Raw genomic sequence first — 16,441 nt, forward strand, 5'->3', positions numbered from 1 at the left:
TCATTTATAGCGAAAAAAATAAAAACCGCAGAGGTGATCAAATACCACCAAAAGAAAGCTCTATTTGTGGGAAAAAAAGGACAAAAATTTCATTTGGTTACAGTGTTGTATGACTGAGTTATTGTCATTCAAAATGTGAGAGCACCGAAAGCTGAAAATTGGTCTGGTTATTAAGGGTGTTTAAGTGCCCAGTTGTCAAGTGGTTAATCTAGCTCCTTTTACTGGCCAGGATGCAGTGAATGACTTGCATAGCGCTACAGATACGAACTGAATCACATTAAGGTGCTTTTTGCAGCCAGTGTCTTGCTGGCTGGTGCAGTCATTGGGCCAATTTGGACAAATCCAATTAACCTAGCAGCATATCTTTGGACCTACATATGCATATAAGGCAAAATAAAGAAAAATCATATGCAGTAAACATCTTGCAATACATTCACATTTCTTATGTTTTATTGCTTGAAAGGCCCTACAAGCACGGAAAAATATCTATCGATCTGCCAGAAATAAACTCAGTTCACTATTTGCAAAGCCGGCAATAGATGATTTGATTTTCTTTCCTGCAACCCGTGGAATTTGCTCGATTTACCCCATCAACACAGTCAGAGGGATCCCTACCGCGGAGCTATTGTGTTCTCCCAGCGGGGAGAGCCACCCTGGCTGGGAGAACATACAGTAATTATTGGTAGTGGCTATAGCCGCTGGCAGTAATCGCATGAAAAATACAACAGGCTGGTTGTACCCAAGTTGATCGCTCCTCTTGGGTACAATCAGCCTGGCCATATATATGGTTCCAGTCCCTGCTGAACCGGGCGAGTTTCAAACCATCTATGGCTGGCTTAAGCTAACCACACACTAAATGGTATGGACTGAGTGGTGTTGTCTTTTTGCTAAACTACTCAAACCCCTTCCACTAGCCTATCCTTCACAACATAAGGACTGATTGTTTTGTAATTCCAAGATAAGTACTGGAAGGGCTAATTGGGCTCCTTGAGATAATGCAGGAATTGTGTACAGGATGGTTCTGATTTTTTTTTTTTTTACAACTGACACTGGGCCACCCTCTGCTCCTTACTACCTGTAGGTGCCCGTTTTAAAATGCAAGGTTACAATTTTTTTTGTTGTGAAAGTCAAAACTGAATTTAAAGCAAGCGTTACAGTGATTTAAAATGTGTAAGCTGGAAGTTTTTTCTAATTGCAGACCTACGTCTCTGGATGCTTTTGTCTTTGGTTTCCTGGCTCCTCTTTATAAAGCTCACCTTCCCAAAATCCATCTGCAAGAACATTTAAAGCAACTTCCCAACTTGTGTGAATTTTGTGACCGTATTCTTGGTGCCTATTTCACAGAGAATGCTGAAGGTATGTGCATATCATTTGTAGAATGGCTGCTAAAGCTTTACAGTGGTTATTAGTGCCTGGTAGCCACACCAGTAACAATACATGTATTTATTTTATATAGGACAGGGCAAAGAGCAGTGCCAAGTCAGCCAGCAGTCTACACAATTTGCACATGTATCTAAGCCCTAAAACAAAAATGTAATTTATTATAGCTTACTGAGCCTTAGATAAGGTTGATGCGTTCAATTTCATTATTCTTTCATTTTAACCTGGTAATTCTGCAAATAACAAATTTCCTGGCACTTCATATCTGTGTGGTAGTCATGGTTGTCACACAGGCTAGACTTCAAACATGTCTGCCATTTTTGTTCTCTTTATTATATGGTAGATTGATGGGATGGGTAGTTTACACAAGAATGATAAGGGTGTTTGTGCTTTTTTTTTAAGCTGCATGATATGACAGGTGCACTGCATTCCTTGCATGTGGAACAGATATTTCTGCACTTGCTGAAAATGTTCTTGGCCTGAAAATTAAAAGCGAATGCAGCCAACACATCTAAGGACTTGTAAGCTGCAAGTGTAACGTTTGTTGTAATTTCTAAATGGCTAATACACTATATTTGTTAAAGCCCTTGTTATATATACTGTGTGTATATATATATATATATATATATATATATATATATATATATAAACATTATATGAATTTTTATTTATTTTATAAACCAGAATACAATTTTTATTAACATCTTTTAACTGTACAATAAATCATGCTCATTACGAAGTATTACATTTATACAATGCCTTTACAGAATACAAAGTAGAGTAATGTTCCTGTACATAGCCAAAGCAGGTTTATAAAGCAGATTGAACCCGAGATGTCATTAATCGTTATATCTCATCCCTTTTTTTTATTTTTTATCTAAAAGCGCAAATCGTCTTTTACTAACACGGAATCAGCTAAAGCAGCCCAAATGGTGGCGTCATCCGCATGGAACTTCACCCTTTATAGTGCCGTTGTACGTCACCGCGCTTTGCTAGAGCATTTTAAAAAAACAATGGTGTGTGGGCAACGTCCTTTTTAATGATGAAGTTGGAAAAACGTTGTTTTTTCTACATGCCGAAAAACTAAGTTTTGTTTTTTTTCATGCCGAAAAATGATCGTGCGTACGCGGCATTACATGTGTACTTCAAATAAAGATTAACCCTCACTTCTCTGTACTAATCCTGTTATTTCTGCTCTTACCTTTTCTTCTTTGGCTCTATAGGCTCATCTCCTGCTGGCCAGGAAGCAATAGATGCGAATTTACAGAAACTTACACAGCTTGTAAATCAGGAATCCAACCTCATAGAAAAGGTTTCTACTCTTCCTCATTTCCTTTCTACTAAGCAGAACTATGTTTATAAGAAAAAAAGAAAGGGAGGGCGCACCGACCTAGTGCATTACCATAAGAGGTTTTATTGAATAAATTAAAGCAAAAAGTTGTACTCACAAAGAGAGCTTGAATACAGCTTAACAGACAATCAGACCGGTCTCTTGGTTCCTACCAACAAGACCTAATGATGCCGAGGATCCAATGGTCCCATCATTGGGTCGTGTTGGTAGCAACCAAGAGACCGGTCTGATTGTCTGATGAGCTGTATTCAAGCTCTCTTTGTGAGTAGGACTTTTTACTTTTATTTATTCAATAAAACCTCTTATGGTAATGCACTAGGTCGGTGCGCCCTCCCTTTCTTTTTTTCTTTTTCCCTTTTAGTAATATGAACGCCCATGGTTCTGAGGAGGGCTGCAAGACTTTAGACCTGGCCTTAGAATTGGACTGCATCACCCTATAGCGAAAACACCAGAGCACAGGAGATTTTTGTACTGTTTCTATGTTTATAAGAAACATTTCTCTTCTTGTTTCATCTCTTTCTCCAGATCTCTGTGTTTTTAGTAATGCTAAAACCGCGCAATAGCTAGCAAAATAGGTGTATTGCCCTTGGAAGGCTGAAATTGATGAATGCTGCTGAGAAGGATAAATGCATTCCAATGGGATTGAAGATGTTCTATCTTAAAGCAGTATTATTATAAAATATATATATATATATATACCGTGTATATATACTATATATATATATATATATATATATATATATATATATATATATATATATATATATATATATACATCATTTTTTTTTTTTTTTTTTAATATGGGCTCCCAAGTGGGTTATGCCATAATATGATGGCATACACCACATATTTGCACATTATGACAGATTTCCCTGTTGTCGTGTGATCCCCATCGCTGCACTGCAACCAATCCCATGGGTCCCAGCGCTTCCATCTTCACTCAGTTTTCCTTCCGGGTTCCATCTTTTTAGCTGCTGTTTGAATGGTCGGTCCATAATGATGTCACTTCAATGCATGCACACGGGAGTCACATCACCATAGCACAGATCAGGTCCTGTAAATGTACGCTGAGCTGAAAATGCGCGGCTCGGTGTACATGACGGGCAGGGGTAAACATTTATTACTTATTTTCTGTCATAAAAGCCCTACCTGGCAGCAAGTGTTGTTGTTTTTTTTTTTTTTGTATGTTTTTTTAATTAAAAGGACTTTGTGCTGTATTATACCATGCATTCATGCATATGTAATGTGTGTTTCTTCTAAAGAAAGAAGTGTAGATCCCTACACTATGCATTGCTGGATCTGTATACCAAATCCATTTTGGGGTAGACTAGGGAAGGGTTAAAACTCATCAGTTTAAAAAAAAAAATTAAATTTGCTGTCTGGAAAGGTTTTCCTTTTAGCTTGCTTTCCTAGACGCAATAGGAAGTGAGGGGAAATCTCTGCAAAGTGAGGGTAATTTCCCCTTAGACAGCTGTCCGTTCCAGTTGCATTTGAAAATGTACACCTCGCCTTTGGTTTTGGTGACGACTGTACAATTTTTGTTTTTTTCATCATTTTCTGTTTTGGTGACAGGTACTTAGAACAAATACTGAGGGGGAAAGTACCCAACAAGAACATAGACCACAATAAAGCTTGACAGATGTTTTAACCCTTCTCTACTCTAACAAAATGAAAGGATTTGGCCGTACAAAACTTTTATACAACCATATGTCCACAATCTATATGCAAAATGTATGAATTTCCCTTATGTGTTGCAAAGGATTTGCAACATTTCTTATTATTGCATAAAAAAAACATAGCACCTGGCATTATTTTTTTTTTTTACACCTCCTGAACACAGCTGCATATTGGCTAATGTGCCCATTCTGCACTGCAGTTGTGATCCGCAGCAGGTGTCAATGTTAAGTTAACAACACCCCAAACATAGGTCGCAGATGCAGTGCGTTTGCCTGCAGCAGATTGCATGGTACAGAAGTATGGATACAATAAGTGTAGCGCTGAAAAGATGAATCTTATGTTGCCAAGTGATTCCAAATGTAATATATTCCTGTGATTCTTCAGTGATAATAAGTGGGTGAAATCCAATCCATGAAGAAGCCCACCACCAATAGAAGAAATGGAGGCTTACCGACTAGCCTGTGACCGCCCTTCTCAGGGGGGTCAGAACAGGCTCAGCAGAAATGCAGATGGTCCTCAATAGCACCTTTAGGAAACCCTCCAGAAAAGACCATTCACAATTGCCACTGCAGCAGTTACCAGCTGGGTGAACCGGCTGTTCTTAACTAATGGCAGCGATCAGCGATTTTTTTCGTGACTGCGACATTTTGACAGGCACATCGGACAATTTTGACACATTTTTGGGACCATTGTCATTTTCACAGCAAAAAGTGCTATAAAATGCACTGTTTACTGTGAAAATGACAATTGCAGTTTAGGAGTTAACCACTAGGGGGCACTGTAGGGGTCAAGTGTGACCTCCATATGTGTTTCTAAGTGTAGACATGTGATGTCATTAATCGTCTTTCTCTGTATCAGGGAACAGACGATCAATGACACTGCCACAGTTAAGAACAGCCGGTTCACCCAGCTGGTAACTGCTGCAGTGGCAATTGTGAATGGTCTTTTCTGGAGGGTTTCCTAAAGGTGCTATTGAGGACCATCTGCATTTCTGCTGAGCCTGTTCTGACCCCCCTGAGAAGGGCGGTCACAGGCTAGTCGGTAAGCCTCCATTTCTTCTATTGGTGGTGGGCTTCTTCATGGATTGGATTTCTGAGTGCCATGGTGCAGACTCTTCAAAATACATACAGTTTCAAGTGGGCTCCTTGCCCCCTTCTATATTTAGGGGTCCAGCTAACTTCCTCCATAGACACTATCTATAGGGAAAATTACCCCCCATTATTTAAAAGACTTAAGGAGGACCTTCGTTGTTGGGCAGATTATTCCCTTTCATTGTTTGGCAAAATCAACTCAATACAAATTACGTTTCTACCTAGGCTCCTTTTATTATTTTAGAACTCTACCAGTGGCAGTCCCGAGGGGAGACATACTTTTGCAAGCTGAGGTCCTGCGTTTCATGTGGGGTAACAAGAGACCTCGGATACAAAAGCAAACACTTTATACACCTAAACCTATGGGGGGCTTGGTCTTCCCAATTTACAGGCATATCTCCAAGCTGCCCAGATTGCCCAGTTAGCCTACACCACAGCCAAAGGATCAGTCCCCCTTTGGGTCTCCATTGAAGCACTTTCCTGCCATCCGTTTGCCATAGGATCCTTAATGTGGCTTCCTACTCGTTTAAGTCCACCCATTTTATGCCCCACTCTATCACATTCTTTAGCAATATAGGATAGGACACGTCGCCGCAGTTCTTTATCATCCCCTTATACACCACTAGCTCCCATTCTCTGTAACCCAGAGTTTCCACCTGGTTTGACTCCACAATTGTTCCAGTGGTGGCTTAATAAGGGGCTACTGAGAATCTGTGATTTCCTTAATGGAGATCAGATATATACTATACAACATTTTAAAGACGCGTTTCTTATGCCTCCTAATGAATTGTTTCGATGCAACCAAATTGCATCATTTGTCAGATCCAAAGTTAACCTAACGGTGAGACCCCTTACACTTACAACATTTGAATTGACCTGCCAGGCTAGCGGCTCTCAGAGGGGGCGTATATCTGCGATATACACTTCTCTTGCTGAAACTGATTCGAAACTTGCATATATGGTCCAGTGGCAAAGGGACTTGAACCTTACCTTTGATTTGATCGAATGGCAAGATATCGCTTACCAGCTAGCCAAAATTTCCATCAATACTACTCTTATAGAGGCCAACTATAAAACACTCCTGCGTTGGTACCTGGTGGCAACTAGGGTAGCTAAGATGCATCCTTCTACTTCACCAAACTGCTTCTGACGATGTGGACAGCTGGGAACGATGCACCATATTTGGTGGCAATGCCCCCTCGTACTTAGATTTTGGATCAGGATATTCAATTTTATCAATTCAGTAACAGGGGTCACAAACTACCTGATGACACACCCAAAAAATCGATAAAATGTATTAATTATATATTGCTGGCGGCGAGAATCACGATCACTAGGCACTGGAAGCAGTCGGCAATTCCTCTTGACCAGGTTAAAAGTAAACTTAACTGGATTATGATTGATAAACTCTCCCATATACTTTGTAACAATACAAAGAAATTTAACAAGATATGGGACCCGTGGATCGACTGAATCTCGACTCTGTATAGAATTCCAGAATGACCCTCTCTCCTCATTTCCCCACTTTTTTTCCTCTTCTTTTTCTCTCCTCTTCTCTTTCCCCATCTCTCCATTACTTCTTTCTTCTAGAATTTTAATATGCGATACAAATGACTGCACTTGGGGCCTTATACAGCCTTGAGTTATGAGATTATCTCGGGATTCCTTGTGACTCCTGGTTTGAGGTTGCTGGCCACATCAGAGGGCTGTGACCCACCCCTGCTTTAAGACATGCTCGGGGTACAATGCATTTTTTATATCTCCCAGTTACTGTGGACAGCATTGTCCCTTTTTTGTTTTGGGTTTCATAGATCATGTCTACCTTGTCCCAGTGTTGGTGACATTTTGCCCTCATTGTGTATTGCATTGGATATAAAAGACAACATTTACTAGAGAACTGAACAATACACATCTGGTAATGCCATTGCTGCTGAACCACAATTCCCTATAGGTGTCCATCTGGAAAATCGTTTCATATTTCTGGGAATTAAGTAGGTGTGAATGGATAGTACAATCTATTGGCACAGCAAATGGCCCATTACAGCCTAGATCACACTCCTATGTCTAACCCAGGGAGCAATGACTACGCATCTAGAAACGCACACCGTTTGTGTACGTAGCTAGCAATATGAATTATTTGCTCTTGAATTACTTAAACAAAGCTTCCTTTATACCCGGCTGGCATGCCACATTGATTATATTTTGCTTTGAGCCCAGTCATATTTTCCAGTAGTTCATAAGAAACCCGTATTTTCTCAATTATCCTGATTTCAGAAATTCTGTGTCCTTTACGTGGAAGTGTGCTGATGTCATCGCAGGGGAAGTATCTATAAACAGAATACCTTTGCGTCTACACACTCATTACTGACCTAAATGGGCTGTGTTGTCGTTAGGAAGCCATTTGGACTTTTTCCCAGCAGTAATTTAACACAACTTCACTTTTCCATAAAATAAATCTTTAAAGAACTACTCTGGTCCCATTGAAAAGGGGACATTGATTTCAAATAAGTAGCTGTTGAAATTGCATAATGGCATCGCTCAACACGCACAGGTCCTGATTTTTATGTTAATTTCGCAAGCAGTTGTCTGTTGGAGGCATTGCTACATCATCATCCTTCCTTTTGTTTGTTTATTTAAAAAAAAGGAAAATACATACTTCTCTCCATGTTTCGGCATTGGTCTGATGCTGCAGATTTCCCCTTTTTTTTTCTTAAAGTGTATTTTTGTGCGTGTACTCGAGAGAGGAGCCGGAATGCAGGAGTTGGGAGTAGGCAGGCCTCCCCCAGAGGCAATCTGCCACCTTTCTCCATGCCCCGGGTGGCAATGGCGGGTGTGTGAGGGAGTCCTCCCACACAACCCACCCTACCTGCTCCGCTTTGAAGCCCAACGGGGCAGAGGGACTCCCTATAAGGGAGTGAGAGGATCTAGCCCGCTCAACCAGCCCCGTTAGTCCTTCGCCTCTCTTTTTAGAGACCGCGTGGTCAAAGTGCATGCATGTTAACCCAATTTCGAGTGCGTGTAAGTGTGGTGGTTTTTATGGGAGGGGGGTGGGCGTACTAAGCGCAGGCTTACCTCGCATAGCACACCCACCGGGAGCCGGGCTGAGACCACCAAACTCAATTCACATGTAGCCGAGACCGGGATCCGAACCCCTAGCTGCAGAGGTGAATGGCTTGTCAGCGCAGTGCCAATCACGTTGAGCCACCGCAGCTCTGTTCTTGCTCCTTTCTGAACAGAGAGTGGTGATTGTGCACCTGGAGCGCCATGCTGGGGAGGGGGCAGGAGCGGCTGACTCTGGCTGTCTGGGAAGCCGAGACAGTAGTCAATCAGGCATCTGAGTGGATCCCAACAATATGGTCCAGATTCTTCTAGAGCCTGGAGTGACTCTGTGACGTCAGTCGTCATTGGCTGATTTTGGGTCACAAGAGAGAACAAATAAGCGCACTCCAATAAACTTTGGCCATACTTCTTGTTTAGTGCCGGTTCACACTTGTGCGATGTCAGACATCGCATGTGATTCTCACCACATTGCTGTGCACACATGTGATGTATGTGATGGGCCACAGTTCATTGAGAGAACCATGAATGCCAAAATGTACTGTGACATACTGAAGCAGAGCATGATCCCTTCCCTTTGGAGACTGGGCCGCAGGGCAGTATTCCAACATTACGACCCCAAACACACCTCCAAGACAACTACTGCCTTGCTAAAGAAGCTGAGGGTAAAGGTGATGGACTGGCTAAACATGTCTCCAGACCTAAACCCTATTGAGCATCTGTGGGGCATCCGCAAACGGTAGGTGGAGGAGCGCAAGGTCTCCAACATCCACCAGCTCTGTGATGTCGTCATGGAGTGGAAGAGGACTCCAGTGGCAACCTGTGAAGCTCTGGTGAACTCCATGCCCAAGAGGGTTAAGGCAGTGTTGGAAAATAATGGTGGCCACACAAAATATTGACACTTTGGGCCCAATTTGGACATTTTCACTTAGGGGTGTACTGACATTTGTTGGCAGCAGTTTAGACATTAATGGGTGTGTGTTGAGTTATTTTGAGGGAACAGCAATTGTACACTGTTATACAAGCTGTACACACACTACTTTACATTGTAGCAAAGTGTAATTTCTTCAGTGTTGTCACATTAAAATATATAATAAAATATTTACATATTGCATGTATGTGTGTGTATGTCTGTCTATCTATCTATCTACACATATATATATATATATATATATATGTATGTGTGTGTGTGTGTGTGTGTGTGTGTGTGTGTGTGTTTTATCTTTTTTTTTTATCCTTTGAACTGGCAACAAACAAAAACCTGTGCCCATGGACGTCTGTACTTGTGCTTCAGAAGCTTTGCAACCCTGGGCATGCAGTCTGAAAAGGCCATCCGGCAGTAAAAATGTGCCCAGTGCTTACCCCTAAGAACAATCTATTGTAGTCCTATCAGATAAAGCTACATTGTGATTACATGTTATGGATTGCTGCACTTTGTGAATTACCCTTGGAAGAAGTCCATGTGCGTTGCATTTGTCTATCAATGAATCACAGTTTGCCAACATTTCCTTTTGCTTTCTGCAGATGGATGATAATCTCCGGAGGAGCCCTCAGAATCGTCCCCGGACACTGACAACACTACATCCTCCTGCTTCCAGTGCAGACAGAGATTCATCCCAGTTCCTTAAACCATGACCATGCCTGGTGCCCCCAGTTACCGCTATCCAGGTCCAGCCAGCAATTGTTTAACCTGTTCTGCCTTATGGCTGCCTGTTGTCAAACATCATCCTTAAGGGGATTCTATCCTCAACTTTCATGTTAGATGTTCAAGTATACGTATGTTTTTAGGTTTTTATGCTTTTTATTTATTTCCATCCCTCATGTGGGGTTCTTTTTGTCGTTTGTTTCCTAGAAGCCATCTGTGGATTCTACAGCCTATTTATTGTTGGCTGTAGTAATTTTCACCAACTATTTTTGTACCAACTTATTTACTAAGAAAAGGTTATCTTGTTGCAGAAGGGAGCAGTCAAATGAAAATGTAGGTAGGAAGGTAGTAAAGAATTTTATTTACCGTATTTATCGGCATAGAACACGCACCCCAACTTTAAGAGGGAAGTTTCAGGGAAAAAAACTTTCCACAGCCCTCTGCGTGTAACACGCAGGCACAGTTTACCCTCTATTTTCAGGGTAAAAAAGTGAGTGTTATACGCCAATAAGTACAGAGTAGTTGTATTATTTTCAATTGTCAGTTCGCTCAAAGCTGATATTTAATTTATTTTTTTATAGCACATTTGTCACCCAGAGCATATCCTCTTTTTAAACACCCCTGCTCTGTTTTAAAACTATTTTCAGTAATAATGTTGGCACTAAATAAGAACAATTGGCAGAAACGAAACTGACACTGAAAATTTACATTGGTGATCTGTTGAAATGTACCCTCTTTCAATGTTGGTCAGTGGGGAAAGGAATCCTTCCATTTGTTATCCATGCACTGCCCTGTTAGTTAGGTGGTCAGTGGGAGAAGGACCCCTTTATGTTGATGATCAGTGGAAGGAAGAGCCCTCTCACAGACCACTAAAAAATGATCATTGGTGTCAGTGGTTCCTCAACTGAGCGATGCAAACCAAAGCACAGCTGGTTCTGCTGGATAATGTAGTTGCTAGAACTATGCAAGCACTATTAGAAGGAAGGTCAAGCCCCCACTGCTCAATGAGCCTCTAGCAACCTCCAGAGGAACCTTGAGCCCTGGTTCATATTGATGCTACTTTGAAATCGCAAGTAGCGCGATTTCAAGTGTTACTTGATAGACATCTGTGTGGCTTCATACACAGATGTCTATTTAAGTCGCACCTGAAATTGGCAAAAGTAGTGCAGGAACTACTTTTGCAAACCGGTGCGGCGACACAAAATCTGTGTCGCACCGTTTGGAACAGTGCCATTGCCGCCAATAGGCTGCGACTTGTCATGGGATTTGATCTCTCAAGTTACCGTATTTATCGGGGTATACCGCGTGCCGGCGTATAACGCGCACCCCAAGCTTAGAAGGGAAGTTTAGGAAAAAACGTACATTTTGGATGCTCAGCCTTGTCGGCGTCCGTCTGCGGCCTTGCGCGGGGTCTGTCCAGCCTTGTCATTGTCCGTCGCGTCCGCCTGCCGGTCCGTCCAGCCTTGTCGGTGTCCGTCGCATCCGTCTGCCGGGGGTTGCAGCGTTGTGTGTTTGAGTTTGGTGCCTCGGTTGAGCTGTGCAGAGCCGAATTTCAAGTGTGTTCGGCTCCTCTCGGCCCCTCTTGCGTGGCTGCGGGCGGAGCCGAGCCTAGCCGAGTGCGCAGTACACTCGGCTCAGTCTTTGTCGGCGGCGCTCAGAGACAGCGGGGATCGGCGTATAACACGCACCCACGATTTCCCCCTGATTTTAATGGGGGGGAAAAGTGCGCGTTATATAATACGGTACATGACAAATCGCTCCAATGTGAACCTTGGCTAAAGCTGAAGTTTTGTGTATTATTTATTATTATTTTTTTTTTATTAGCAGCACAAGAAACAATGCACATCCCTTGTGCTGATGGCTGCTATGTTTGTTGAAATCTTCAGTTCTTTGCGCCCAGGATACCCGTGCAGCTGTGACCTCCAAGAGCTGTGGAGGATAATGTGAGCCACTGGACTTGTGACTATGCCCACCCTTTCCACCCCCTACTCCATTCATAAGAGCTATACTATCGCTTCCTGCAATTAAAACACTCTAGAAATGGAGGAGAGAAACTTTTCTTGTTCAATTATTTTTATTGTAGGTTTATCAAAAATGTACAACAATTCAAACGCACCTAGTCCGCCCACACAGGGGCAACGACTGGCAACATTGAGAACATAATTGTACATACACAGCATAAGCAAAGGAGGAAGGGCCTCCTTCTCAAACAGGCATATCCAACTTATATGTATTTTGGGGGAAAACCCCATCATTTCCAAGGTGGTCAGGACCTTTATGTCAACACCTCCTTAGTAGACAGTCTTGACACCAATAGGCAGCCAAAGAGGACTGAAAACCCCATCAAAAGAAGAAAACCAGAGCAGAGAGCAAGAGAGAGGGAAAAGTAAAGTAAAAAAGAGAGAGAAGGGGTATGGACCCGGGATCGCCCGAGACATTAATTAGAGCCGACTCACACTTGTCCGGGGGAGATCAGGGAGGGTATATACGCCAACCATTGTTCCCAGACCTTGAGAAACTTGGCTTACTTGTCATGGAGAATACTAGACATTTGTTCATTTGGACACCGACTTTTCATTAATATACCCTTCCTACATTTATAGAGGGCTTTTCATTGCAGAAAGCGATATCAGCCATTATGAATGGCGGAGGATGCGGAACGGGCAGGCATAGTTGGTACTTTCGACCATTTCCCTTTGACCGGTCCAGCCACTTGTATTAACCCCCACAACCCTGGAAGATCAGTTTCAGGGGTCTCCAGGAGGGGGGGAGGATCAGAGTAATGAAGATTTTAAGGACCATGACAGTGACAAGAGACACTTCTTATTCACTGTAAATAACCCTTTGGTGTGTGTTTAAAACTAAACTTCAGCCTCAAAGTGTTATTAAACCCCCACAAACTTAAAATAAGCCTGTATATGCCGTAAAGCATGCTTTTTATATTCACTGTGGAACCTAAGGGATTAATCCTCTGCATTGTGTAAAAAGGCTGTTTGATCCTGTCATCTCTGATCCTCCCCATATTTTGCAGTTCCCAATCCATCTTCTGATCGAACAGAGCCTTGTGTGCACTCTGCGCATGCTCAGTTTGGTGTGTATTGCTAGAGAATTGTCTTTTCTTGGGTGAGTGCATGTGATCAGCAAAGGGCCAATCAGCACTGTCCAGACAGAGGGTCAGGGGTCATGCAGCCTCATAGGGACAGTCACAGGATAATGAAAACTCCTCCTACAAGCTTTAATCAGACACTGATAGAAGTCACAAGATTACTCTAACTGCTGATGAGAAAAGGTATTTAGCAGTTTATATTTACTAAATAAATTAAGAAAGTTGAGATAAAGTACAATCAACTACTGGTTTCTTAAGTCAGGGGCTCCTGCTTGCATTACAGGATCGGTTACCTGTAGTAATGCAAGCAGGTTTGTAATGTAGCCAAAACTATAAAGAGAAGAGCCCAATAATTACCAGTGACTGCCTTTTACCTTTTTTTTTTTTTTTTTTACTGAAATACCACTTGACTGACAAATCAAGGTCTCTCTGATTAATCACCGATCATAAGATTAAAGGAACACTAAAGGTTCGTTTTTTATTAGATCAATTGATTGCTGTAAGCTAGAGCATTTAAATATCACTTACCTCGTTTTTCCTTTTGACCTCCAAAATACAGTAATCCAGGTTTGAAAATGCCATTTCCTGTCACTCCTCTTCTTGCTTTCCACCAGCATCAGAGCTGTTTTGCATGGTGGAAAGCAGAATGTGCTCACCCCCTCCCTATGACTACAGCCCTGCGTGAAGATGCTCTCTTATCCCTCACAGGCATGGAGGCCAAGCCTAATGGGAACTGCAGTTCCCATTAGGCCGTGATGTAGCAAGAATGAATGCGCACCGCAAACCAGGAAGTCAGTGAGAATAATGATTCAGGAGTGACGGAGGTGAATAAAACAGCTCGATTTCAACAGGTATCAAACTAGTTATAATGCAAAACGTAACTTTTTACTTTATCAGCTACTGTCAGACTTTAATTTAAGAGGAAAATATTTTTGTCTTTACAACCCCTTTAATCATTGATCACTGAAGATACAAACCAAGATACCACCTGCAAGTCAGGATCTCTAGGGATGGTGGATGCAGAGTTTTCAAAACATCAGAATGTTCTCCTGATGAGGGTGAGCTCAACATTCAGGTCAGCATAAAACAATGGGGATTATTTACGAAAGGAAAATCCACTTTGCACTACAAGTGCAAACTGCACTTGAAATTGACCTGAAAGTGCACTTGGAAGTGCAGTCACCATAAATCTGAGGGGTAGATCTGAAATGAGGGGAAGCTCTGCTGATCCACTCATGTACAAGCTAAAATGCTGTTTTTTATTTTCCTTGCATGTCCCCCTCGGATCTACAGCGACTGAAATTTCAAGAGCACTTTGCACTGTTATGCCGCGTACACACGATCGGTCCATCCGATGAGAACGGACCGATGGACCGTTTTCATCGGTTAACCGATGAAGCTGACTGATGGTCCGTCGCGGCCACACACCATTGGTTAAAAAACCGATCGTGTCAGAACCACACCATTGGTTAAAAAACCGATCGTGTCAGAACGCGGTGACGTAAAACACAACGACGTGCTGAAAAAAATGAAGTTCAATACTTCCAAGCTTGCGTGGACTTGATTCTGAGCATGTGTGGATTTTTAACCGATGGTCGTGCCTACTAACGATCGGTTTTGACCTATCGGTTAGGAATCCATCAGTTAAATTTAAAACAAGTTGGCTTTTTTTTAACCGATGGTTAAATAACCTATGGGGCCCACACACGATCGGTTTTGACCGATGAAAATGGTCCATCAGACCGTTGTCCTCTGTTTAACCTATCGTGTGTACGAGGCCTAAGTTTGCACTTGTAGTGCAAAGTGGATTTGCCTTTCATAAATAACCCCCATTGTGAAGCTTGACAAACACAGAAGTATATACAGAGATGTTCTGCTCAGTGAAAGCCGTCAGACCTGGAGGTTGGGGAGGCCTTGGCTTGGGTCGGAAGCGCCCCTTTTTTGCCTAATACTATCTAAATATTACAGGGTGTTATTTTTCTTTGTGATAGTGTCTCTTTAACATTTTATTGATGAATACATAAATCAATGAACCCTGAATGTGCTGCAAGAACGTAAAGGGTTACAGAGCCAATGAACAACGACCACCATTGATCAGATAGGCGATTCTCACTGCTCTGAGAATTTTGAAATGTAGAGTGCTTTTTAAAAAGTTTTATATTTTCAGTTTGTGCACTTTTTATTTTATGTTTTTGTATTGATGTTAGACATTATTATTTCATTTAATATGGGGAAAGTAAAGTTGGGAAAGGTGTAGGTTTTGCCGGTAACAGGAAATGATATACTTGCGTTTAATTTTTCTACCATTAAAAATGCAACACCTTCACTTTTTGTTGACTTAAAGAGAAACTCCAATCACAACTATACTATTTGTAACTTTTTTCGACCATGGGGCCCTTAACTGACTGATCTTTATGTGATCTGAATTGAGTACCGGGTGAAGCCCCTTTTCCTGGATTTAGATAATCGGTAGCCAGTTGGGGTTAAATATATATTTAAATACTTTCCTGGGTTCACTGTAATTGTAAAAGACTACTTGTGATCAGAGTTCTTCTTTGACTATAGCGAAATACTCCTCCTGTTAGTATATCTTGTAGACTTTGAAATAATGTACATAGGTTTATTTCATTTGCCAGTTAGGTATTTTATATGTTGCTCACAATAAGTGGAAGCAGGTTTGCATTTTGCCTTGATATTTGTGGAAATAACACTAATCTGCTGATGTGATGAAAAGAATATTCCGATACACTGATGGACATCCTTTAGCACATCGCTTCTCGGCCTTTTGGCTAAGATCAAGTGTAGTATCTGTTCTTATCAGTTGCCAATAGGTGGTGCTAAGCTGACTGTCCCCGGTACCCTGTGGCAGGGGGAAAGGGATGGCAGTCGGCGGACGCTAAGCCTGTTGGTGTGGAGGTGGAAGCCTTCTGATTTGGACAGAGAGGCATGAGGTCGAAGCCAAGAGGCCGGGTCCCTGGCCGTTGGCCTGGATTTGGTGGTAACTGCCCCAGTCAGTTGTTCTGGAGGGAACCCTTGCTTCTCCTTTAACCGGGATGGAGCGGGTAGTACTTCCAGAATGTGATTAGGTGGGAGAGATAGGGGTTGTGGGTGGAGTCTGCGTCAGTAGGCTCTCC

General features: G+C 42.1%; 1 protein-coding gene and 1 pseudogene across 2 annotated transcripts in view; both read left to right on the plus strand.

Moving 5' to 3' along the window:
- Nucleotides 1–10,634, plus strand: part of MTX3 (metaxin 3) — a 54,092-nt gene extending 43,458 nt beyond the window's left edge. The window contains exons 7-9 of one of the 2 annotated variants that reach the window (XM_040340560.1): nt 1,199–1,356; nt 2,604–2,692; nt 10,081–10,634. In XM_040340560.1, coding sequence (XP_040196494.1) covers nt 1,199–1,356; nt 2,604–2,692; nt 10,081–10,191 — 358 coding nt within the window. In that variant the 3' untranslated portion in view covers nt 10,192–10,634. The remainder of the gene's footprint in view (nt 1–1,198; nt 1,357–2,603; nt 2,693–10,080) is intronic. The other variant, XM_040340567.1, reaches the window with a different exon arrangement.
- Nucleotides 10,635–16,076: 5,442 nt separating this feature from the next.
- Nucleotides 16,077–16,207, plus strand: LOC120925153 (annotated as a pseudogene).
- Nucleotides 16,208–16,441: the final 234 nt, after the last annotated feature.

The sequence above is a fragment of the Rana temporaria genome, chromosome 1, assembly GCF_905171775.1.
Source record: "Rana temporaria chromosome 1, aRanTem1.1, whole genome shotgun sequence".
Taxonomy (NCBI): domain Eukaryota; kingdom Metazoa; phylum Chordata; class Amphibia; order Anura; family Ranidae; genus Rana; species Rana temporaria.